We start from the raw sequence: 25008 nt of genomic DNA on the forward strand, positions 1-25008 counted from the left end.
CCACAGAACACGTCATATTATTTAAAAATTTCGTTTTGGAGAGGACACGGAATAGTAGTTTCGCTTTTTTTTGGTACCGTATTACTTCCAATTTTATTCCATTATGTTTCTTATTAGTTCTCAATTACAAGTTTTTATTGCTCTCCTTATTACAATCGGTGTGATATCCTGATGATTATCATATCATAACTACCCGCCATCCGATCTTTCATTATTTTTCTTTTACACTCCCGATATCTCATTATGAGATTCTAGCCATTATAGCCACCATGAAATTAAACCAAATTAGGTTTTTGGCAGAAATTGGCTACTACGATCCCCATGACAATCAAATAACTTATATAATTAAATTTTCATTGATAATATATAAGAAACGTTTTAAATAAACAATTTTATCTTTAGAGTATACTCATGAGTTTATTAATGTTCACACGTTGCAACAACAAATTATAGTCAATGTTGATAACTTTATTAAACTCAAACAAAAAAGCGAAGTGAAAAATTAAAAAAAGATGACTGGCACGAAGATCTGGCTACGATTTTCAAGACATTCTACTAACATAGAATTGTTTAAATTTTTATTGATAAATAATAAAGAATATACCTATGTAAAGTAAATAATATATTGATAATAGTCATACCTGAATCTGAAGCTGTAAATCCCATGATAACACAATATAACCAAAAATCCCGGAACAGTTTATGAATACGAGGTTTCGGATTTTTAATTGTTGGTAATCGTCGTAGTAATACTGCTATAACTGGTATAAGCACTCCCAAGTTTCCGGCTGAGCTTGAAGCTTTCAATGCACCTAAAGAAAATATATTTGTTTTGAAAAATCGTCGAATATATTAGAAAATATCTTGGTAATTATGGTAAAGTAGAAATCGGTTTAATAAGAAGTTTTTGAATTATTTTCTTTTAGTCAACCAGCTTTTATATGCTTCACAGCTTTCCATATTCACGTACTATCCGTTGCAAGATAATTCGGATGGAATTCCTCAGATTAAGAGACTGGACCGATATCAAGCACAAAACGACTGTACTTCCTTAATGCTGTAACGAATAGCCACCCTTAGTCTTTCGTTATATTAGATTCAATTTTAAATTATATTCAAAGTTTAAAGGTACTTAACTAAATGATACAAAGTAGGTGTAGCCAAGTACGTATTTCAATTTTGAGTTGTTAACGATTGGTAAATAAAATTTTAAGCATAATTTTGTGTACCTATTTAAATTTAATCAGTTAATTGCATTTGTACTTGGAATTCAGAATTACAAATGTTTAGGTACGTAAAGCCAGTGTTTATAAGAGATTATAAAATTTCTTGGAATTTTATTCAGATAAAAGGATAATGTTTACTTAATATCAAATTATCACTAAATGGACTTCTGGGAGAAGAAAGTTTATTTGAAAAGAACTTCATTTTACTTTTGTCGTTCTTTTAGAACAGAAGTCAGTGTAATAACTATAAATATAAGTGATATAGAAATGATTAGTGACGATGTCCTGTACATTCCTGCAACTATTTATGCCAACTTTAAATAACCTTTTGAGTGAATTAAGAAACAAAGAAATAATCCCCGAGTGTCATAAAAATACTTTTTGGATGTTTTTAAAATCTAATGGTTTTATGTTTAAAACAGTGAATAAACGGCAGGCAATTATGGAATCCAGCCGTTTAATAAAGTGGAGGTTCGATTATATGGAGAGTCTAAGGTCTTTTAGGAGCGAAGGGAAGAACTTGATAGATAGATAGATAGATGGTTTATTGGTAAGAAATGAATACAAACGTATTTTTTACAAGTCAAAGATAAAAAAAATATATGTCAATATAGTTAATATACACATAAATATAAATCTAAAACATAAAACATAGACACAGTGTTTTAACTTATACTGTTGACAATTACAACAAATTAAAATTGGAAGTAAAATACTCCTTATATGTAAAAAAGGCATTCACTATACGGTAACTCTTAATTTTTGCCTTAAACTGATGAAAATTAAGAGCTTTTATTTTGGCTGGCGCTAAGTTGTAGAATTTTAGGGCTAAATACCTTGAACCATTTCTGGATCTCTCAAGTCGACCAAATTCTGCTATAAGATTATTGTTAAATCTGGTGGGATAATTGTGAAAATCGACATGCGCATTGTATTGGCTAACATTTTGTTTAATATGCAACAGACACTGCATAATGTATACACAAGGTAAAGATAAAATTTTAAAAGCTCTAAAGGAGTTTTTACAGCTTGCTCTATAACAGTGTCCAGAGATAATACGAACACACTTTCTTTGTTGTGCAAACACTTTATCAATATGACAAGAGTGGCCCCAGGAGAGAACAGCATATGTCAGATGAGAATGGAAATTACTATGATAAGCTGTTAAAATTGTTTCCCTGGAAGTTACTTATACAAGGTTCCTGAAGAGGAAAAGTTGTCGGGAAAGCTTTTTCGACAGATTAACTATACGTTGTTCCCAGGTTAATCCTGCATCCAAATATATTCCCAGAAACTTCGTTCCGGTTACACATTGTGGTAGACCAACGTTTTCAACACAAGTGTTATTTCTTAAAGTAAAATTAACACTTTGTGATTTAGAGTTGTTCAAAGAGAGACGGTTAGTTAAAAACCAATTGAATAAGTTTTTTTCAGATGTTTGGTAATCAACGGTGTCGAATTCAGAAGTGTGATAGCTTACATAGAAAGTAGTATCATCAGCAAATAAAACAGTGTTAACTGTTTCATTTTGAGAGTACACTAGATCATTAATATAGATAAGAAATAATACTGGACCCCAAACCGAGTCTTGAGGGACACCAAACAACAGAGATTGTTTTTGAGAATCACACTGGTTGAAGTGAACATATTGGTCACGATTTGATAGATATGAATCAATTATATAGTTAAATAGTATCGCTATGAAAATTATAATAAGGAAGTTTTCTAAGCAGAATACTTAGAAAACTACTTGACACAATCGAAAGTCTTAGTAAGATCTAAAAACGATGCAAGAGTATCAAGATATTTTTCAAACCCTTACAAAATATTGTTAGTGAAATTATCAATAGCTAAAGTTGTTTTATTTTTTCGGAATCCGTAATGGTTTATGGCAAACAGTTTATTAGATTCAAAATGTACATTAATTTGATTTTTTAAAATTCGTTCATAAACATTTGATAAGACGGGCAACAAAAGAAATGGGTCGATAATTGTTGTAATCATCAATAGAGCCTTTATTCTTAAACAAAGGTACTACCTTTGCAGTTTTGAAAACTTGTATTATTTGGATGAAACTTGGTTCGATACCCAAGATATAGTTAAAAAATGTTGGACCGATGGTAGTAAAAATTGCGTCACCAATGTTCCTCCCTCTAGAGGGAAGAGAATTTGTATTTTACATTATGGGGGAGAATCAGGATGGATAGAACATGCTTTATTTCTCTCTGCTAAGAGTGTAAGTGATTGTCGCTTAGATTATCATTAAGCTATGAACAGTACTATGTTTTAAAAGTGATTTGAGCAGCAATTACTACCTAAATTAAAAAGAAATAGCGTTATTATTTTGGATAATGCTCCGTATCATTGTAAACTAAAGAGTAAAATTCCAAACACTAATTCAAACAAAGCTGAAATTCAAGAATTTTTATCAAAACATTAAATATATTTTATGGATTCTTACACAAAAAAACAACTTGTAGAACTATTAAAATTAGTTAAATGTGAAAAAAATTATGTTATCGACAGGCTAGCTGAGAATTATGGCCATAAAGTATTACCTCCTTACTATTGTGTACTGAATCCAATAGAATTTTTGTGGTCTCAATTAAAAAGTAATGTGAGGAAAACTAATAATTCTCCTAAATCATTTTCGACTGTTTATTGTAAATGTAGATTTGATGTAGATTTAATTAAGACCGAATGTAATAATATTACAGCGGATAATTGGAAAAAATGTATAGAGCATGTCAAAAAACTAGAAGGAAAATACTTACAGTTCCAAAACATTATAAATAGAGTAGTTATAGATTTAAACGATAGCGATGATAGTGATACCGATTTAAATGTAGACGATAGTTAAGTTTAAAATTACTTTTTTTTTGTATTTTTTTCACTATTTTAAATATATATTTTTATGTATAAAAAATATTTATGAAAAATATGTATTTTTCTTTGACTTTGTGGGATTGCCGTAAGATTAAATCCGAAATATCTTGCAACAAACAGGTTACATATTTTTAACGTCTATAAAAGGGATACGTTTTACGATAAAATTCTCCATATATACATCAATAAACTGTTTTAATTTGGCTTAAAAATTAAATTCTAAACCAATTTTCAATTTTGATGATCTCCTATGACTCCTGACGTCCTGCAATTGCTTTAATTCTGCTTCATTTCAAGACAGTCTATTTACAGTTCTTCTTTACTTTCATTTTAGTTTAGTTACGTCATTTTTCCTATTTTTTAGTTTTCATTTATTGATCCCAGTTTTGCCCTCCTTTATTACCCATGAAGAGTATGGTACTATAATGTGTACATTGATAAAAAGTCCCATTTATAAAAAACATTTTCAACTACATGGGTTTCATAAGTTTTCATAGAATATACCTACCTGGTGATTTTTCGCTCGCTCTTTTGCCTTCCAAACCTAATTGTACAAAAAGTTCCAAAAGTCGCCCAAGCAGTTCATTCATTTGTGCTTCGCCTGATATATTATCAGCAATATTTGCTAAAGCATTTATAACCGATCTTGAAACATGCCTAAAAAGTTGATAAATATGTGGTTATTTGCTAATTATATTATTTAAACAAGTTAACTAACCAAATAATGGTACTGATGATATCAATAATGTTGATAGTGTGGGACATGATTTAAGATACAGGACAGTAAGGTAAATATGTATGTGAAATAGCTTCTACAGCCCTTATATAGGGTTGGAAATCCAAAAAATGAAGATTCGGGTATATATATTTATATTACTGTATATTATTTTGATTCAACTGGTTCAAGATATGTTTCCAACTTACCTATATTGAGTCTTATCATTGGTAGAGGCACCATATGCGGCACTTCCGCTTTCTACAGTAATCATGGTGAACATTTTCATGACTACTTCATAAACATGAGGTTCGCACTGTGCTATTATCATACATCCTAATTGATCAACTATCAGCGAATCTAAAGCTGATGGTACTCTACAAAATCTCTGCTGGAAGAAATGCAGAATGGTATCTGTCGTTTTCGGAGTGCCTTTCATTGACACCGCTACATGTCCCAACATTATTACGATGTTCGTAGAAATTAAAGTTGATTCGCTAAAATTTATAAATGCTTTCGTTTAAATGATGAATTGTTTGCAAGCGTATACCCTTTTTGAATACGTAAAAATAAAAAAAGAACGACCCACTCACTATTGGTTTTATGGTAACTTGGACCACCAGTTTCGGGCTCTACAATTGCAGCTCATTGTCAGGTCCCCAACTAAGTTAATATATAATATATAATAACGGATTTATTACGGCTCCGCCACCAATTTCCATCTTTTTCTGTTATATGCAGTTGCCTCTTCTAAGTCTCTTGCCGCCATTGCTTCATCAATATCGTTGCGCCAACTTCTTCGTGGTCGTCCCCTCTTTCTTCTTTCAAGAGGGATCCATTCCAGTACTCTTCTAGGCCATCTGTACTCTGGCATTCTTTTAACATGTCCGAACCAGATTAATTGTTTTCTTTCTATGTCATCATTGATATTTCGCTCCATTTTCATTTTGTTTCATATTTGTTCGTTTCTAACTCTCTCCAGTTTCGATCTACCGCAGCTTCGTCTCAGATAATCCATTTCTGTCGTTATAAGTTTGTTTCTATTAGCTTTGGTGACGTCCCATACTTCCGAACCGTAAAGTGTAATACTTTGGACTATACTACCGTAAATGTGTTTTTTGGTTTGTCGTCGAATTGTTTTTTGCCAGAGAAGAGAGTTTAAGGCAGGGGTCGCTGCTCTGCCCTTGTTTATTCTTTCCCTGATTTCATCTGCGCTATTTCCCTTCTTGTTGAAAATGACCCCCAAATATTTGCAGGATTGCATGCCTTTGATTTTGTCGTCTTCCAAGACTAGGTCACATATTTCATCTGTACCCACTGAGAGATATTCACATTTTGTCATATTCATGTTTAGACCTGCCACCTCATATTCTTCTTGCAGTTTTCTTACCATATAGCTAAGATCGTAGCTGTCTTCGGCAATTACTACCTGGTTATCCGCAAAGAAAAGTGTATATAGCTTGTTTTCTTCCACCGTTATTCCCATATTTCTACATTTTTTTACCCATTTCACTAAGGATCTGTCCAAATAGATTTTAAATAAGGTGGGTGACAGACAGCAGCCTTGTCTTAGTCCCTTTGTTGTTTGAAAAGGAGAGGCGACTTCTTGTCCCATTTTAATTCTTGCAAAGTTTTTTTCGTAATATTTTTGAGTGGCGTTAATAAGAATTGGGTTTATTTTCAAGTTACCCATTTCTATCAATAGTTGGGAGATCGGTACACTGTCATATGCTTTTTCCAAATCTATTAAAGCTATATGGGTTTCTCTATTTCTCTGCACTCGTTTTTCCATTGCAATTTTTAATGTGAAAATATTATCCATAGTGGAGCGTCCGGTCCTAAACCCGCTTGTTCTTCGGGCTGTTTGTCTTTAATATCATTTTCTATCAGGTTTCGTAGTACTTTTGAGTATAGTCGGCCTATAGTAGCAATCACTGCGATCCCTCTATAGTTTTTAGGATCCATCTTTGTGCCTTTCTTGTGTATTGGAGAGATATACGATTGTCTCCATTCTTCTGGAACTTTAACTAAGTTCCAGAAGTTCTTCTTTGACTAAGTTCCAGAAACCCAACTAAGTTTGAACACTACAAAATAATGTTACAGTTGTTATAGGTTATCAAATTTGTATCGTTATGCATGTTACATGTATAATATACTAATACCATATAAATATACTCACTGTAGACTTAGTATTGAAATAATTTATATTTGATAACCTAGAACATCTGTAATATTTCTTTTTTAGTGGTTAAATAACCTTACTCAGGGACCTGATGATGGTCTAAAATTGTAGATTTCGAAACCGGTCAGATTTTGATATCATCCTGTGGGTACAAACTTCACTCTCAGTATTTTCTACTAACTAAAAGCATGGTTATTTACCTACTAGATCGAGGCCAAGTAAGTCACCCATCAACTTAGAAAACAACCGTCAAATAACAATTATAAAATATAATTTTCATTGCAATTAATTGTGGCTTAATCCCATAGAAACATAATATTTAACTCGGACATGCCACAAGAAAACAGTTTCAGAATATTTTTGACATATTTACCTGTCACTCTTTTCTGCAGTAAATAAACGATTCGATACGGAAGCAACTAGAGCTCTAACACAATCGGGATCTAATGTATGAGCTGCACTTAGAGCTATACATAAATTTTCGATGGCAGCGTCTCTCAATTTTTCAAATGCTGTCTGGACCGGTGACAATGTTTTCGTATTTTCTGCTTTCAGTTGATTACCTTGAGCTAAAAAATATAATTTGATTATACTTGGTAACTAATCAAATATTAAACACATAATCGTTTAATCCACAGAATAAAGACTTTAATCATTGTTCTACTCAAATAATACATAACACTGGAAGTTCAACAACTATACATATAATATTTAACTTCTCTTCTTCTTCATCTTTTTATATAGACATGACTCTGTCTGTTTTTCAATGTGCCTCCAATAAGTTATCGTTCCATCGTTTTCCTGGTCTTCCCACTGATCGTCTTCCTATTGGGGAACCGTCTCTTGCCGTCTTTACTACTCTATTTGTTGTCATTCGACTTATATGATCGTTCCATTCTACTCTTCTATTTCTTACCCAGTTCTTGATGTTCTCCACCTTGCATCTACGTCGTATATTACGTATATCTGTACTTCTAGCTCTGTCCCATAGTGTCTTACGATCAATTTTTCTAAGTGTTTTCATCTCTGCTGTTTCTTTTTCAAAACATCCTTTTTGTCCTCTCTGTGTCAGGTCTTGTTATTATTATATTATTATTGGTCTGGTGGACAGAACAAGTCACAAACAAAGAGGTTCTGAGAAGGATGAATAAAGAAATAGAAATTTTAAATATAATTAAAACAAGAAAATTGGAACATCTCGGACATATTACACGTGGAGAGAAATACACTTTGCTCCAACTGATTATGTAGGGAAAGATCCAAGGAAAGAGAAGCATAGGGAGGCGTAGAATGTCATGGATGCGCAACCTGAGAGAGTGGTACGGATGTACATCAAATGAACTTTTCAGCGCAGCCGTCTCAAAAGTCCGAATAGCTATGATAATTGCCGACCTCCGCCGCGGAGATGGCACTTGAAGAAGAAGAAGATTGGTCTGATGACTGTTTTGTAAATTCTGCCTTTCATTTCTTTCCCGATATTTTTATTTCTCCATATTGTTTCATTCAGGCAGCTTGCGGCTCAGTTTGCTCTATTAACTTGATCTTAAACTTCAGTTTCGAGCTTTCCGTAGCTAGATAATTTGATGCATAGATATTTAAACTGCATCAGTTTTTCTATTATCTGACCTTTCAGCTCCAATTTACATCCTAGTAAATTTGCTGTTGTAACCATGCATTTTGTCTTTTTTGGGAGAAATTAACATGTTAAATTTTCTGACGGTTATATTAAATTGATGCAGCATACGTTGTAAATCATCTTCACTTTGAGAGAGTAGTATTGCGTCGTCTGCATAGCAGATTATTTTAAGTTGAGTTTCTCCCATTTGTTATCATTTTTTAGTTCTTACTTTTTTATTATTTCATCCATAATCAGGTTGAACAATAGAGGGCTCAGGGAACCTTCCTGTCTTATCCCATTGCCGGCTTCAATAGGATCGGTTAGTTCTTCTTCTACTTTTACTTTTATTGTGTTGTTTTGGTAGATATTTTCTATCGTTTTGATTATTCCTAGAGGTATCTCTCTTACGTACAGTAAGTGGATAACGTCATTTAATTTGGCCCGGTCAAATGCCTTCTTAAGGTCCACAAAACATAGATATGCCAGTTTGGTGTATTCTAATGATTTCTCTTGTACTTGCCTCATTATAAATATAGCGTCGGTGCATGATCTTCCCGACCTAAAACATTGTTGTTCTTCTGCTAGTGTTATAATTTCATTCAGTTTATTTGTTATCACTTTGGATGTTAATTTCAGTGTTGTGTTTAATAAATTAATTCCTCTGTAATTTTCCGGGTCCGATTTGTCTCCCTTTTTGAAGAGAGGTATTAGGATGCTTGATTTCCATTCTTGAGGAATTCTGTTTTGTTCTATTAATTTTTGTATTAGTTTTAATAGTTGTTTGGTCAGATCTGGTCCTCCGTACTTTAGGAATTCGTTCGGTATTTTGTCCTCTCCTGATGATTTTCTATTTTTTAATTTCCTTAATGCTTCCTTTACCTCTTCCCCCTCAATATTTATTTCTTCGTTTGCCGGCCGTCACCTCTGGTGTTGTTGGTTCATTATCGTCACCTTTAGCATATAGGGATCGAAAGTAGTCTACCCATGTTTCCTTCTGAATGTGTTTCGTTGTTAATAGCTCGTTCATCTCTTTTCTCTGATCATTCTCAATATTTCTTTTTATGTTCCGTAGAAGTCGTGTTCCATCTCTTTTAAGATAATATTTAACATGAGACAGAATGCTCGTCTTTCAAATGGTGCAGACAGAGAGTACATAGAGTACCTAGACACCACGGTACGTCATTTGCGAAGGAGTCCATACAAAAACAGCTGCCGTTCCATCAATACACAGATAACTGGTAGACAACTTTGAACAGTGTTTGCAGGAAAATTATTCTCAAGATTTCCTTGTTTGTTATATGCTGCGTATACCATTGCCGTATTCTAGTCGCTCGAGAACAATTTTCATGATTTCTTCATGAAATATATGAGTATACATAGTATACTATTTTGTTTATGTACAGTGGCAACGCTATCGCGCCCCCTTTTAATTTCATTTTCTTCTTATGCGTGCTCATTATAAAGCATATTATGGGCCTTTATAACTTTATTAAAAATTATGGGCCTGTCAATAAATGAGGAATAAACTAAAGCGATGTCATCATAAAGCAGCTGAAAACTTACTTTTTACTTATCTTTTAACAAAGTATCTTCTGGTGGCATCTGTGAAAATTGAATCTGAAGAAGACACAACTTAGATGTTTATTATATTAATATTATATTATACACGCAGATATCAAGTGACATTTCTTATAAAAATGGCAAGACTGAGATGTACAGAGCATCTAACAGATAACAAAACAAACCTCCCAGATGAATCCTTATGCCACAGTCCGAGAGAGGTAGACGTGACGAAGTAGGCCAAAACTTAAACGAGAGGATGGTGTGGATGACGTGCTAGAAAATTGGTACAACTCACTAAACGATTGTCAATGGATAGATCTGAATGGAGAAAAGAAAAACTGGGAAGGTCGAGGCTCTACAAGGCTGTAGCGCCAGTGAACTTTAATTAATCCGAATGAGAGACGACAAGTCCTCAAAACAATTATTGCAATCACAACATAATATACTGCTGTATAATGTATTCAGCAGATTAATATCTCAAATGTGCACCGCCAAAAATATTTACTATTTTAGCTCTATTAACTTTATTTTGTCTTCAGTTATCAACAGTTTCCACTTTAAATATCAATTATCTTACCAGTAATTTTCAAATTGTCTCTAATACCCTTCTCGTTAGCTTGCCTATGGAGTTTGGATAAAATCGGAGAAGGGGTTATCAAGAAATCCCTTAAACAGTATATCGAAGTAGAAGCTATATTTGGAAATTTTTGGGCGAGATTACCCAAACCTTCTAGGCACACCATCAACAGTGGCATATGTGCTATAACTAGTCGGTATCCGTGATTCGAATTGATTTTTTCTGTTAATCTACCACACAGACTGTCGGCACCTAAAATTAGTGTAAAAGGTTTAAAATATTATAAAGGCAACAAAGTAATTATTCCTTTAATATTCGAATAATTTTACTATTTATTATTTATATGTAGGAATATGTTCAACAAATAATTAATGACAGAAATCTTGATTAAACAGACTACTGTAACATGGACAGTATTTGCAATAGATATAATAGTAAAGTAAGTATTTGATATTAATTATATATGGTATAATGTTTAGGTTAGTGCCATAAGTGATTTTTTTTCGATTGTTTTTTCTACTACATTTATTTTAGAATAAATATTGTATAATATACCTTGTGTATGATAATAATCATAAAGTGATAATATATTTATATATAAAACGAATTAAGTAAATAATCTCTTCCCCGGAAAATCTAATTTCTTTCCTACTACTACTACTACTACTATCGGTTCACAGCGTTCTCCGACGGCTTCCGACTCCTAACCGCCATTCTTCTCTATTTAACCATAGGCCTGGAGGGATTTCTCTTTCCTCTAGTTCTTTTTCAATTCCCTCTCTCCAGCTTCTTCTCGGCCTTCCTCTTTTTCTTCTTCCTTGTGGTGTCCACGTCAAAATCTGTTTCGGAATCCTGTCATCTGGCATTCTCTGTACATGGCCGTACCATATTAACTGTTTTGTTTTTATGTCATCAACTATTGTATGCTTGACTCCCATCATTTCTCGTATTCTCTCATTTGGTATACGATCTCTTCTTGATTTGCCTGCTGCTCTTCTCCAGAAGTCCATTTCTGTTGCTAGTAACAGTTTCTCTATTCTTTGTTTCATTGGCCAAACTTCACTGCCATATGTGATTACACTTTTAAGTATGGTGTTGTATATGAGTTGTTTGTTCGCTTTTTTCACTAATTTCTTTCGCTAGTTGTTTGTTCGCTAATTTCTTTCCAAGGTTTAAATTTAGGAGTACTTTCTTAGTAGACAGTGTTCTGTGAGTACTTTCGTTATTATTCACGTCCTACTTTATTTAGGAAAATGAACTGATTAAATATGTTACCGTTGTCGTTTGTTATTGGTTAATTGCTTTTCAACATGCTTTTTTTAATATCTACTTATTTATTTAGCTCTTCTAAATGTTGCTGATTCCGTAGTTTCCGATCAGTGGTGTTTGGGCTACCATTTTTGGTAATATCTACCAATTTGTCGCTCTTTACATCACTCTGATCCAGAACATGTAGCACGTTAAATGTTTGCTTACTTCATGTAATTTTCATTCTAATACTAGTTTGGAGCTCATCACATATCACTGAAAATCTATTTATAATAGAACTACGAAAATTACGACAATTTATACCTTTTTTACCAAGATAAGTTGTTGTTTTAGGCATATGTATATTTAAACAAATTAATTTGTTTTGTTTCCTTTTGAAAGAAAAAATTCTTCTAATAATTTAATTTTATCTAGCTCATTCATATTGACAATTCAGACATATTGTAGCATTTTTTTTTATTCCCCGTATATATATATATATATATATATATATATATATATATATATATATATATATATATATATATATATATATATATCATAAAATAAGGTTTTTATTTAACACTTTGGAACTGCGTTTTAGATTTTCGACCAACATATCAACAACATAATCCAATTGTTTATTTACATTGACAAATGCCGCTAGCGAGATCAAGTGCTATCCTTTTTGTATCTCACGCTTCTCTCTTTATTTTACGGGAATTTAAAATAATTTTCTTAATTTTCCAACCAGAAATGACGAGAAGGGTCGAATACTTTTCTGTCGAATGTCGAATACTGTCGATTCCTGGCAACTTCCCTCCATCTTCTAACCCTTAGAATCTGTAGGTCATATGTTCGTAGTCGAATATTTTTACTCCTCAGAAAAACGGATATGAGATTCCCAGCTTAAGACCTAAGGTAGACTTTTGTCACTTTAGTTTTGGCAGTGTAGGAGGCCAGTTAAATCACGTTTGGATGCTCAGCATCTTGACGCGACGCCTCACTTGCAGAAACGTATCTTTGTCTACATACATTTCTTTGGAAATGTTTCTGCTTTTTTATTTTTATGGGAACTATATTACAGTTTCCTTAATTTTTTGATTATCTTTTGTTATCAAGATGATAAAACATGTCCGGCTGTCTCCTTACAGGAGCAAAGCTGACACAATGGTTTCATATATGGCAACTTGAGTCCAGAACCACTGGAAGCAGGTCATCCAGTAATTCATCGTTAAATGAATCCGTATACAATCAAGGTGTAGAATGAAACAACCATAATTCACTGCAAGTCGTTTTTATGCCTATTGTTTTTCTGCTAAAGTGCCGAAATTTTCTATGATGATAGATGAAAGAACCATTTTTGATTCTTTTTTTTATTTTCAACAAATAATTTAACATTAGTGCCAGTAAAGTGTTATTTATAAGGTATTTGGGATGCGGTATATTCTTTAATTTTTTTGTATGTCTAGTAATTTGGAAATCAAAGAATAACCATTGTATTTTATTGTTACACTAAAATTTATATGTAAACTTCCACTTAAAGAATATTTGGTTCTAGGTTCATATTCTTCTAGTCCTATTTCTTTCAGAGACTTTAATCAGTGTTACATTTTTAATTATACATCATCATTTCGCCCTTTGCTCATGTCAGAAAGATTCATTGTAGTAATTGAATCTCATAAACTATACACTAACACTTTCATTTCTTATACGAGGAGTACCTAATAAAAATCATGAAACTGCTCCATAGTTTCACAAGATGATATAACTATTTCTTTAAAATATAAAACAATCTAGATGATTCAACAAAAAAATATAACACCAACAGACTAAAGAAACGAATCTATAAGTATTGGTATAATTAATGGCTTTTGTTTTTGTCTATTTAGTCAAAATACAACACATATGAGATTGATACCTTGATTTATCAATTTTTTTCTATCAATTTTTTTTAAACTTTTACAATTAATTTGGTAATTACCTTTATAATGATTTGCCATTGATAGTTTTCGTTTTCGATAATCATGACAGTTTTCAACATCGGTTCTGTTCAGTGTTGTAATTACAACTTCCAGTTGAGAGTACCGATGCTTTTTGCATCTTGCAAAACACCATCATCTATACATTTAAGCTTTGGATTGCCATGTTTTTTACATTTAACACAAGTTATCCATTAAGTAACTTACAAAAACAAATAATATCAAAGGAATAATTACTTAATAGTAATAACTAATAATTATGGATAAACTGTTAAAACGGTACAGGTTATTATCACTCAAATAATACAGAAAAATCTGGACAGAGCAACTACTTTCTACTTATTGTAACGTCATAGTCAATGTTGGGAACTTGATGTAAGACGGTTACACAAATAGCACATTATATAACACAACATAACCAACAAGCGCAGTGTGGCTTCGAAATTTAAGGCTCTAGGATTGATTCATCCTCCACTGTAAAAACTGAAAAGTTTTCACCTCAAATGTGACTTCAGATTACGCTACTTGATCAACGGGGTAGAGAAATGTAACTGCTAATTGGTTACGTTGTGATACAGACATATACAACTTGTTATTACCGGTAAACAGATTTGTCTTCATTGGTAAAAGGTGAGTCACAGCCATTGTAGGAAGCTTAAACTGTAAGTATCAAAAATTAGGGTGTAAAATATAAACAAATATTAGTAATTAAAAAAAAAAGCTTTTATTTGTAAGTATGATCAATAACTTACAAATCTAATGGTATTAAATATTAAAAATAATGGGAAATGGGCCACGAAAAATAATTCATAACGTTTCTTCTTTAGATGCCTTCTCTATTACTGATGATTAGTGAAATTGATCTCTATTCTGTGCGGTGCTTAGTAATGAATGTGTATCCATACACCTCCGATTTCTTATAAATTTTAGCTAGCACTTTATTCTTCCCCGGCCCACTTTTCTTTTATCTTTATCTTCATTATTAGACATAGAAGACTGTTTCGCTCTCCTCGATAAATAAATTTCAAACATCTTATTTCACGTATGCTCAGTAATTCTCTACCGGTTACTATCATTTGTAACATAGTTTCATTCGTTTTGCGTTATATTTAACAAATCTTGTCTTTCGTTTATTAAGACACAATCTAGCTGACTTCTGACTAGTCTTTCTTTGTTATCTTGCGGGTATATAGTCTTCGCATGGAAAGTCTGTAGAAAATGTAAAAGAAATAATAAGTTAGACTTACTCACAATCAATTTAATTTAACTAATCGGACGACCGGTTTCGCTTTCTATAATATGCAAAGCATCTTCAGGTCACGATACAAAGTTAAAATGCTGAAAATAATAATCCCATATTAGGGTGTTTTCTATTAAAGATAAAAACAAAGATAAAAACATAGGTAGGTGATATAAATTATATAAATTACAGCAATTATGCCAATATTACATGTCTGTGGTTTTATAAATGAATAAAATGTTTAAGCAGACAAGGTAAGACCCACAAATTGGTAACATAGTCTATTAAACTGTAATGAATTAATAAATAAACCAATAAATAAACATTACTTACATGCCGGTACTCTATTAATCGATGGTTGAAAGAACATGGTTCAAACTATCTTGGATTGTTGGTTGGAGAACTCAGGTCAACTATTGTAATTATTTAACAGTGAACGGGGAAGTTCTTGAGGAGACAGATTGTATGATCTTCAATGGATGTACAGATTTGTGGGTGTGCAATTGTATAATCTTGTACAAGATTATACAATTGCACACCCACAAATCTGTACATCCATTGAAGATCATACAATCTGTCTCCTCAAGAACTTCCCCGTTCACTGTTAAATAATTACAATAGTTGACCTGAGTTCTCCAACCAACAATCCAAGATAGTTTGAACCATGTTCTTTCAACCATCGATTAATAGAGTACCGGCATGTAAGTAATGTTTATTTATTGGTTTATTTATTAATTCATTACAGTTTAATAGACTATGTTACCAATTTGTGGGTCTTACCTTGTCTGCTTAAACATTTTATTCATTTATAAAACCACAGACATGTAATATTGGCATAATTGCTGTAATTTATATAATTTATATCACCTACCTATGTTTTTATCTTTAATAGAAAACACCCTAATATGGGATTATGATTTTCAGCATTTTAACTTTGTATCGTGACCTGAAGATGCTTTGCATATTATAGAAAGCGAAACCGGTCGTCCGATTAGTTAAATTAAATTGATTGTGAGTAAGTCTAACTTATTATTTCTTTTACCTTTTGAAATGGACTCACACAAGCAACACATTCATGATCTGTAGAAAATGTTTGTGATTATGAAGTTGTTCTCTTGATACATGCTTGCCGCAACTTCCTTTGCCAATCTTGGCATTGGAATCGCCCAAAATAATTGTAGTGTCTCTTGATTTTGTTAATGATAGAATTCAATTCGATTCAATTTAATTAAACTCAATCTCTTCGTCAGGTTTGTCGGCAGTAGGGACATATACCTGTATATTGAGTTTAGTTGCATTTGTGTGAAGTTGTAGTATCATAATTCTATTAGATATAGTGTATGGTTATCCGGTGTAGGTTTTCAATACAAGAACTGCAACTCCACTTTTGTGATGGATCTTACCGTTTGTAGTGTTAAAATGACCAGAATCTGGACATCTAGTGTCGGTAATACCTATGATGTATATGTTGCAATCAGTGCAAATCTTGTATTACATTTTGTGGGTTCCCAGGTTCGTACATACTCCTGACATTCCATGTATCGATTTTAAGCACGTGTGTATTTTTATTTTAGATTTCATTGACTCTAATTTCCCTATATTTTAATTTCCCATTTTCCCATTTCAAAAAAAAAATACTGATGTATTAAGCCGGTAACTTATCACAATTTAAAACTTAAATATTTTAAGTACCCATAAAGAAAATATATCTGCAAAAAACATTTAATAAATTCAATTTTATTTTATACGTCTTAACACTAGCAAAGTTCCTAATATTGACTGTGACGTCATGCTTTATTTCAAAGAAAACAAGACAAAATTGTATCAAAATATTCAGTAATAACGTCAACAGTGGAATCAACACCATTCTTTCTTTTAAAGTTTGTGCAAAGCCTTCTGGCCTCTTTATATTATTTGTAATATTGATATACTGTCCTTGTATACCGCACTTCTAGAATGATAATCAGACAGGATTTCCAAAAGCAAAAAATATTCTACAACAGTAAATTGAGAGGTTAAGCAATGCTTAAACATCTAATGTCCATTGTAAACTACCGAATCGAATAAATAGTTTACGGTCTGAAAATTTGATGGCCAAATATCATCAAAACAATTCAAAATCTAAGTTCTAGTAATATCCTGCCTGCTAAATCAAACTAACTTCCAATATTCCCATCAAATGAGGCAACTGACAGATTCAAAAAGGAAGGTATTAATGTAACCTTCCTCAAAAGATCGTCACATTAATGGTAAAACTACTTGTAGGAGGTCTGATAAGTTCTGGTGTCGCCCAGAGATCTCAGCACTACTTACTGTAGGCAGTTCTTTTAAGTGATAGAAATTCACGTGGTATTGAAAATGAAAAAAATCGAGTAGCGTACAATAATGCAATTTTTCGTAAAAGAGGTTAAACACCGATCGAAATTAATTGGCGGCTTGTAAATGTCTATGGTTACCTTCAATTTTCACCGTGTTTAAACGTAGCCGTGAAACTGTAGATGAACCAAAGACTGCAAGGAAGCAGTCCGGAGAAGGAAACAACGTCCAAAAACTGCAAAAACAGCGGAAATAATCGACACAGGGCATGATATGCTTTTGAAGGATCGTCGTATAAAGGTACGTTAAACTGTTATTGGACAAGGAATATTTTGATCATAACTTACAGTAGGAATTGAATATGAAAATGCGTTTTAGGAAAAAAATTACTTTTTGCGTCGATATGTCACAATGAATGGTACAGATTCAAAACCAAGCAACAGTTGAAGCAGTGGGTAGAAGTTGTTCTTTAGCTCAAAAGAAGGAAAGGATAGTGCGATCGGTGCAGCGAGAAAAGTCATGATGTCGGTGTTTTGGCGCAGAAGAAATAAAGACTCACATATTGTGTATATATATTTACGGACTAATATATATATATATATATAAATGACTAAGATTTTGACAAATTATTAAGTTATTAAACTTATCGAAGACATTTTCAAAATGTAATAATTATTAATTAACGTTTATGACTCCAATGATCCCACTGTTGACAAATAATTTATATGCGTTTGGGGTGCAAACCTAAAAAAATGTAAAAGCTCTCCAAGTACAAAATAGGATGGTTGTAATCAAACACATAAAAAAGAACAAAAAAGGGGCAAGGTTATCACATAGGGTTTAAAAAATCAAAGGCAAAGCTTTTTTCACCTAAGATTATTAATATGAAGTGCACTAAAGTAGTAAAATTATATTCAGAATCAACTGTAAAGAAAAAAAGAATAGAAATTATTAAAACTAGGACAAAAAAACAACTTAAAAGGTAAGAAAATTCGTAAAATTTGAAAGGTCATGATTTCATGTTTAAATTAGAATTATGTATATATTTTCATTTGATATGTTAACAGTGTATCTTATGAAATTTGTTTCTTTTAAAAAAATTTGTAACCTCTCATCCGTTAACACATATCTCTCATCTTCCTTAATTATTATTCTGTTTATACTTTAACGATTTGCTAATACTTTTTGACAATATATTACCTTTTTAAATCAGATTTGTTTACTTTTAACTTTATTGTTTTACATTTTTTAACACTAGTTTTTTAACAATAATAATTGTATTTTATGCGTGTTGCGTTATTATTTCTTCAAATTTAATCATTAATATGGTAATGGTAGGGAGCTATTACAGGAGCGCTAATGCCGTCGTGTTGATGACGCGGACAACAGGGCGCATAAAAGTTATACATGACTGTAGTATTGACGCGTTGAAATCACTTTCTCCGCGTGTCAGCGCTACGTATATATGATGCTCGCTATGTGTAACGCGTGAACTGCTCGCTCGTTGCCAATGCGACCAGCCGCGCTAGCGACGCTTCACGTCGGGATAACACGGACTGGCCGACGGCAATATCGTCCGTATACTTTAGTGCCATTGTCCGGTTGGGCCGACGCTAACGCGGCGCTACTACTGCGACGACATTAACGCTCGAATAACAGGGCCCGTAATATTTAAATTTTATGCAATTTTCAAAAGAGATTTTTTTAAGTTTATGAAAATGCGGCAGTCTTTTTGAAATTATTTTTTGCTTTCATTTCACTGGTTTGAATTTTCTTGCAATTTCATACCTCTGAATACAACACTACAAGAGTGCTGACACGCCTACTGTCGTGTCTTTTTCCTTCAATAGACTGGAACTCAAACCACGGGTGGGGTCCACCCGTTATGCAATGTACAGTTTTATATTTTGTTCCAGCCGTACCTTCCATCTCTACATCCATGTTCAATTCTGATCGGAGTTACCGAACATCACATAATAATTGAGCAAATGAACGACGTAATCAACAGTGGCATAACTATACCATCTGAGACCCGAGAAAAATTTATTGGATGGAGCCCCAAGAAAAATCGTCACATTGTGTCTTCTTCTTCTTCTTAACATGCCATTCACCAAAGTGCGTAGGCGACTATCTCATTACTAGAATTCTGTTCTTGGCGGCGTGACACAGCTCGCCTGTATTGTGTATTCCTGTCCATTCTTTAATATTCCTTAACCAGGATAATTGTTTACGGCCGGCTCCTCTCCTACCTTCGATCTTCCCTTGTAGGAAGGGAATAGGACATTGTGTCTATTGTAGTTAAATATCTAATTTTTAAAACTGTAGATATTTTTCTGTTCCGCAATAGTATCAATAACATCATCAAAATTTAAGATCGTCCCATAAAATTTTCAATAGTCAGAATAACCAAGTCACGTAACCTGTTTTGCCCCAGAGTTTTTTAAATAGGTTTTTATTAATTTTAGATTCAAAACTGATCTTTCAGCACTAGCTGTTTGTAGTCACAGGTATTGTAGCAAATAACATTAATGCAGCACATACTTCAGGAAAGCTGCATGATATATGATTCTTCATTGTTAATAAATGAGCAAGTTCTTTAATACACGTTGACTTTTCTATTTTATCTCTGAAGGTGGGCCGAAAACTGAGAATTTCCCTGGCAAATTTTAGCAAATATTTCTATATATTTCAACACACTCTAGTGCTTTATTTAATACATCAGTATCATTTAAATTTTGCAAACCTGGCAAAACATTGAAATTGGAAAAAAATTTATTTATTGGAAGGAAGGAAACGCTATTTCGGTTGATTTATACTGATGTCCAATACTCGATCAAACATGTTCACTTTGAACATACTTTCCGGATTTTGAAAACGCTCATTTTCGCCGAGTTCGTCAAAATGGCGTTTTACCTGGCTCTAACGAGTTTTAGAAAACTCATGGTTGATGGACCACTTTTCTGCTACACTATTTGCTTCCCTTTTTAAGCTTTCAAATTCATGTCGATACTTTTAAAATTATTCCAAACAATTTTTCAATAGTTTTAAGGCCTTTGAAAGATCGGGGGCTTTCGAATGGAGCGCTTTAGAGGCAGAATCTATAGTTTGTAGAATTTTGTAGTGAAAAACCAATAACATAATTAAATTGTAGTTCTCAATCTTCTTTTTAAGTTTAATAGTTTTAGTTTAACAATTTCTTTCATCTGATTTGCAATTTAACAGAATCGTTTTCGTTAGCGCTTTTTGAACTTTAACAAACAAACTTTTAAAGCAAAAATAGCATCACAACATCCTACTCATTTAGTAGAGTTCAATGTTTATAAAACTTGCAACTTTTGATACTATGACCAAAAAATTATGTTTCAAAAAAATGTTGCATATCAATAACTTCTCTCACTGCATCATTAAGTACTAGATTTAAGTTATGAGCAGCACAGTGAACACATACCGCATTAGGTCCGATATCTTTTATGCGTTTTTGAACTCCACCATAATTCTTTCATTGTGTTAACACCACCATATCCTTGTCCTCGACACTTATTTAGAGGTATATTTTAGTCATTTATGGATTTAATAATTTGGTTAGACATTGCTAAGGCTGTTTGGTGTATACTATACATCCAATTCTCTACTGCACATACATCTTTGGGTATTAAAACAGTTTTTTAAAGACTCAAACTTCGTAAGATGTTAAATTTTTTTTATTTTTTTTTAAATTTGTGTCTAAACTGGTTTTAACAATTTTAGCATTTCTAATTGGAACAAAAAGTGTATGCAACTATTTGCAACAAAAAGCAATAGTAAAGAGAAAAGCAGTAAGTAAAATAGGTTTTCTTATATTAAAAATATAGGTTATGTAGCGTATTACAAAATATGAACAGTAGTAGTGTGCTTTACCAACTTGTGTTTGTTTGGAGTGTACATATATATTTGCTTTGTTAGATTGTGTAAACAAAAATTCCGCAAAAATTATCTACAAAAAATAAGACATAAAATACATATAAAAGTGAATAGAACCATATAAGATATGAAAGACTTCTTAAAAAGAGAATGTGTTTACTTATTTGAAAAACTTTCGTATTTTAGCAAGTGTTTCATACAGTGTGAACCGTTTAGATTGGAAACACTTTTGTAATTTTTTTTTAAATGTTAAATAATAAAATATGTACTTCAAGTATTCCTTATAAGTATTACAAAATACAAATATATGCGGAGGAGTTGGCTACGCGCAAATTTGGGTATGGCCATTAAGAAGAATTTAGAGTCACAAAGTAATAAAATATTTTCCTCTACACAAAATTTAAAATGTCAAATTACATTTTTCAAAGCATATAAAATAGGTTTTCGTAAGCGTGTAACGATGTACATCGCTAGATATCGCTGCCGGCTTACCAGCGCTCTGTACGTATGATAAATTCCACTTCCATCAATGAGCACTGCAGATGGCAGACCGCCAACGGTATAAAACAACATACGCCGCAAAAGAGAATCGAATTCCGCCAGGGTACTGATCTGGTGGGAACTACACCGGGCCTTTGGGTATTGTCCAAAGGCCAACCGCTTCTGCTAGAGTGTATATCTGGCAGCTGAACCCAGTCTTAGAGTGCTGATCTCAGACGGAACTGTTCCGTGCCTAGGTATTGATCAATCATTTCGTGCTGCCGGATCGAGCGCTGATCGATCCGTTCGCCTCTAACCCAGATTATTCCTATAGGAAAAAGGATCGTGTGTGCCATGAAAATTTGAATAAGCCAAAATTTTAATTTTGTCACGAAGTGCACTTTTATTACTTGTGATTTAAAAAATTAATTGAAATCGGTTAATAATTAAACTTTCAGTGTTTTACTGGGATGTTTCCTATCTCAATAAGCCAGGCTGTATTTACTCTTTTATTATTGCTCCCTCTCCCCCTCTCTCTCTCTGGACAGAGAATACATCCTCGACGGACTCGCCTGCTGACTTTAAAAGGGTTGGACTTACGGTTTACAATTCTTATTCTGGTTTCATTATTTTCGTATAGGTTCTTCAAAATAGCTCACCGATAGTAAGGAACTCCCATCTCGTGTAGAATTTTCCATAAAACTTTCCGGTTTACACAGCTAAATGCCTTCAGGTAATCCAGAGGGCAGACGATCATAGGAATTTTGAATTCTCGAGCTTTTTCAATGAGCTGACAAAGCACATTGTGCATTTGTCTTAGATATGAAATTAGTGAGATGGTTCAGTAGTTATACTAAATTTTGTAGTTGCACCTTTCTTATGAATTGGAGTAAATAGCGCAGCACACCAATCACTGGACCATTTGCCGATTCTCTACATCTGATTGCACAGATTCCATATTAATTGGAGATCATTACTTGTAATTGATTGACTTGTTGAAAACTTAGATGTTTTTAAGAGAAAAATCCTCAGAAGAATCTTTGGGCCTTATCACGACATTAATAGCGACCAATACCGAATGAGAACAAATGCTGAGGTCAAGCAGATGTATAGAGCGAGCGATATAGTCCAAGAGATTAAATCCCAACATCTAAGATGGGCTGGCCATGTCCATAGACTTCCTAATAACCGCCTTGCCAAGATAATATGGGAGGAAGCCCCCATAGGAAGAAGGCCCTTAGGACGTCCACAAATGCGATGAAGGGACAATATATGGTCAGATCTAAGAACAATGGGGCTACCCACTGACCCAACTATTATGGACGACCGTTCAAGGTGGAAGCAAGTTGTGCAGTCAGTCAAAACCCACCCCGGGTTGTAGTGCTACGAGAAGAAGAAGAATTACTTGTTGTGTAAAAGCTCGGCTGTGAGATCATCGCAACCAGGTGATTTATTTCGTTTAAGAGGTAACATAAAGGTGTTTTATGGCTTCATCGACTTCGGGCCTTACGATATCTTATTTTAGGTTTGTTGGTCTGATTTCTAGTGGTTTGATATGATTAATGTTAGATTTATAGAGTTATGTGCCGTATTTCTTCCAAGCCTCCAGAACCGCGTCCATATCACTTATCATATTATCTGTTTCATCTTCTATAGCGTGGTTTCGACGTTAAATTCCTGAGCAAGCAGCTTCACTTTCTAAAAGAGATCTCTTGTTTCGATGTACGTGGATATATATTTCGATGCAGGAGTTAAAAACATAGCCGTCTTTATTTTTGCGACATCTTCGTTGAATTTCTGTGGACAAGATTTTATAATCATTTAAATCATATCTACAAATTTTAAATTGCTCTATAGCTTTTGTTTGGTTACTGATCCATGGTTACGACTACTGCTTCTTGCGGATTGACGACATTGATTAGCTACATCTAATATAGCTCGTTTTAAATCCCTCCATATATATCTTCTTTGGGGATATCCCTCAATATCTTCTTTAAGTGTACCGATTGTCCACTTAACACTGAGTTCATTCTCTCTTTGAAAGCTACCAGTTCAGTCTCAGTTAACCTTTTGACTGCCACCCACAATAAGATGTTAATCTCCATATGCCAGCGGAATATTAGACCCATAAAATGAAATTGAAAACAAGGTTTATCAAAACGTGGGAGCAGTGTTGTAAGCAGTCAATAGGTTAAGAAGCCTTCAATGTTTCTCATATAGAGTTGGAATAAAACAATAGATAGCTTGAGCGTAGGCGCAAAATTTTGGGCCAATGCTTTTTAAATACAATCATTTTTTTCGAATCCTGAGAAAACTAACAAATATTTTTGAAAAATTTAAACACAGAATGAAAGATAACATTATTACCGAGGGCCGAAAGTCCCTTAGAATAAACAAAAAGTTTTTTTGAATGAGATATTTGAAATTAAAAATCACACTAAATTTTCTCTTTTTTTTCACCCCTGTAACTTATTAAAATAAACATTATAGAAGTTTTCAGGGACTTTCGGCCCTCAGTAATAATGTAGTCTTTCATTCTGCGTTTAAATTTTTCAAAAATACTTATTAGTTTTTTCAGGATTCGAAAAAAATGAATGCATTTAAAAAACATTGGCCCAAACTTTTGCGCCTACGCTCTTAAATGTAAAGTATTCCCAGAGAGATTAATGCACTTTTGCATTCGCTTGAACCAATTCTGGGAATAATCAGTCTACTGGATTTTGATATAGTCAAAATTACGTTTTGAAGGTACCGATTGCATTTTTTGATGATTCGAACCTATGCTCACTTAGTCTGTCCTTGATTCTTAAAAGAAATTAAAAAAAAATGGCACTTAGGTCGAGACTGTGGAAAAGATGGTCTAACAATTCCATATTTTGTTGCGTTAAAAATTCGATAGTATTGTGAGATACTATAGGTACTCTGTTTTGACACAAATGGCGCGGTCATCTTTCTAAATAGACTTTGTGGCTTGTGGCGGATGACTTTTTTCGGCCTTCTTTATGTCTAATCATTCGGATTCTGAGCTCAAGTTTGATCCCGCAAACATGTTCATGAGTGTTTTCCTAGCTTGTT

The 25008-nt window shown here is 33.2% G+C and overlaps 1 protein-coding gene across 1 annotated transcript in view; it reads right to left on the minus strand.

The window, feature by feature from the left end:
* Positions 1–25008, minus strand: part of Pi4KIIIalpha (phosphatidylinositol 4-kinase III alpha) — a 102402-nt gene that overhangs the window by 56427 nt on the left and 20967 nt on the right. Inside the window, exons 6-10 of the mRNA XM_072526796.1 lie at positions 10768–11019; positions 7383–7578; positions 5037–5324; positions 4621–4769; positions 642–812 (exon numbers count right to left, since the gene is read on the minus strand). Of these exons, the coding sequence (XP_072382897.1) occupies positions 642–812; positions 4621–4769; positions 5037–5324; positions 7383–7578; positions 10768–11019 (1056 nt within the window). The remainder of the gene's footprint in view (positions 1–641; positions 813–4620; positions 4770–5036; positions 5325–7382; positions 7579–10767; positions 11020–25008) is intronic.

This window comes from Diabrotica undecimpunctata, chromosome 3 (assembly GCF_040954645.1).
Source record: "Diabrotica undecimpunctata isolate CICGRU chromosome 3, icDiaUnde3, whole genome shotgun sequence".
Lineage (NCBI taxonomy): Eukaryota > Metazoa > Arthropoda > Insecta > Coleoptera > Chrysomelidae > Diabrotica > Diabrotica undecimpunctata.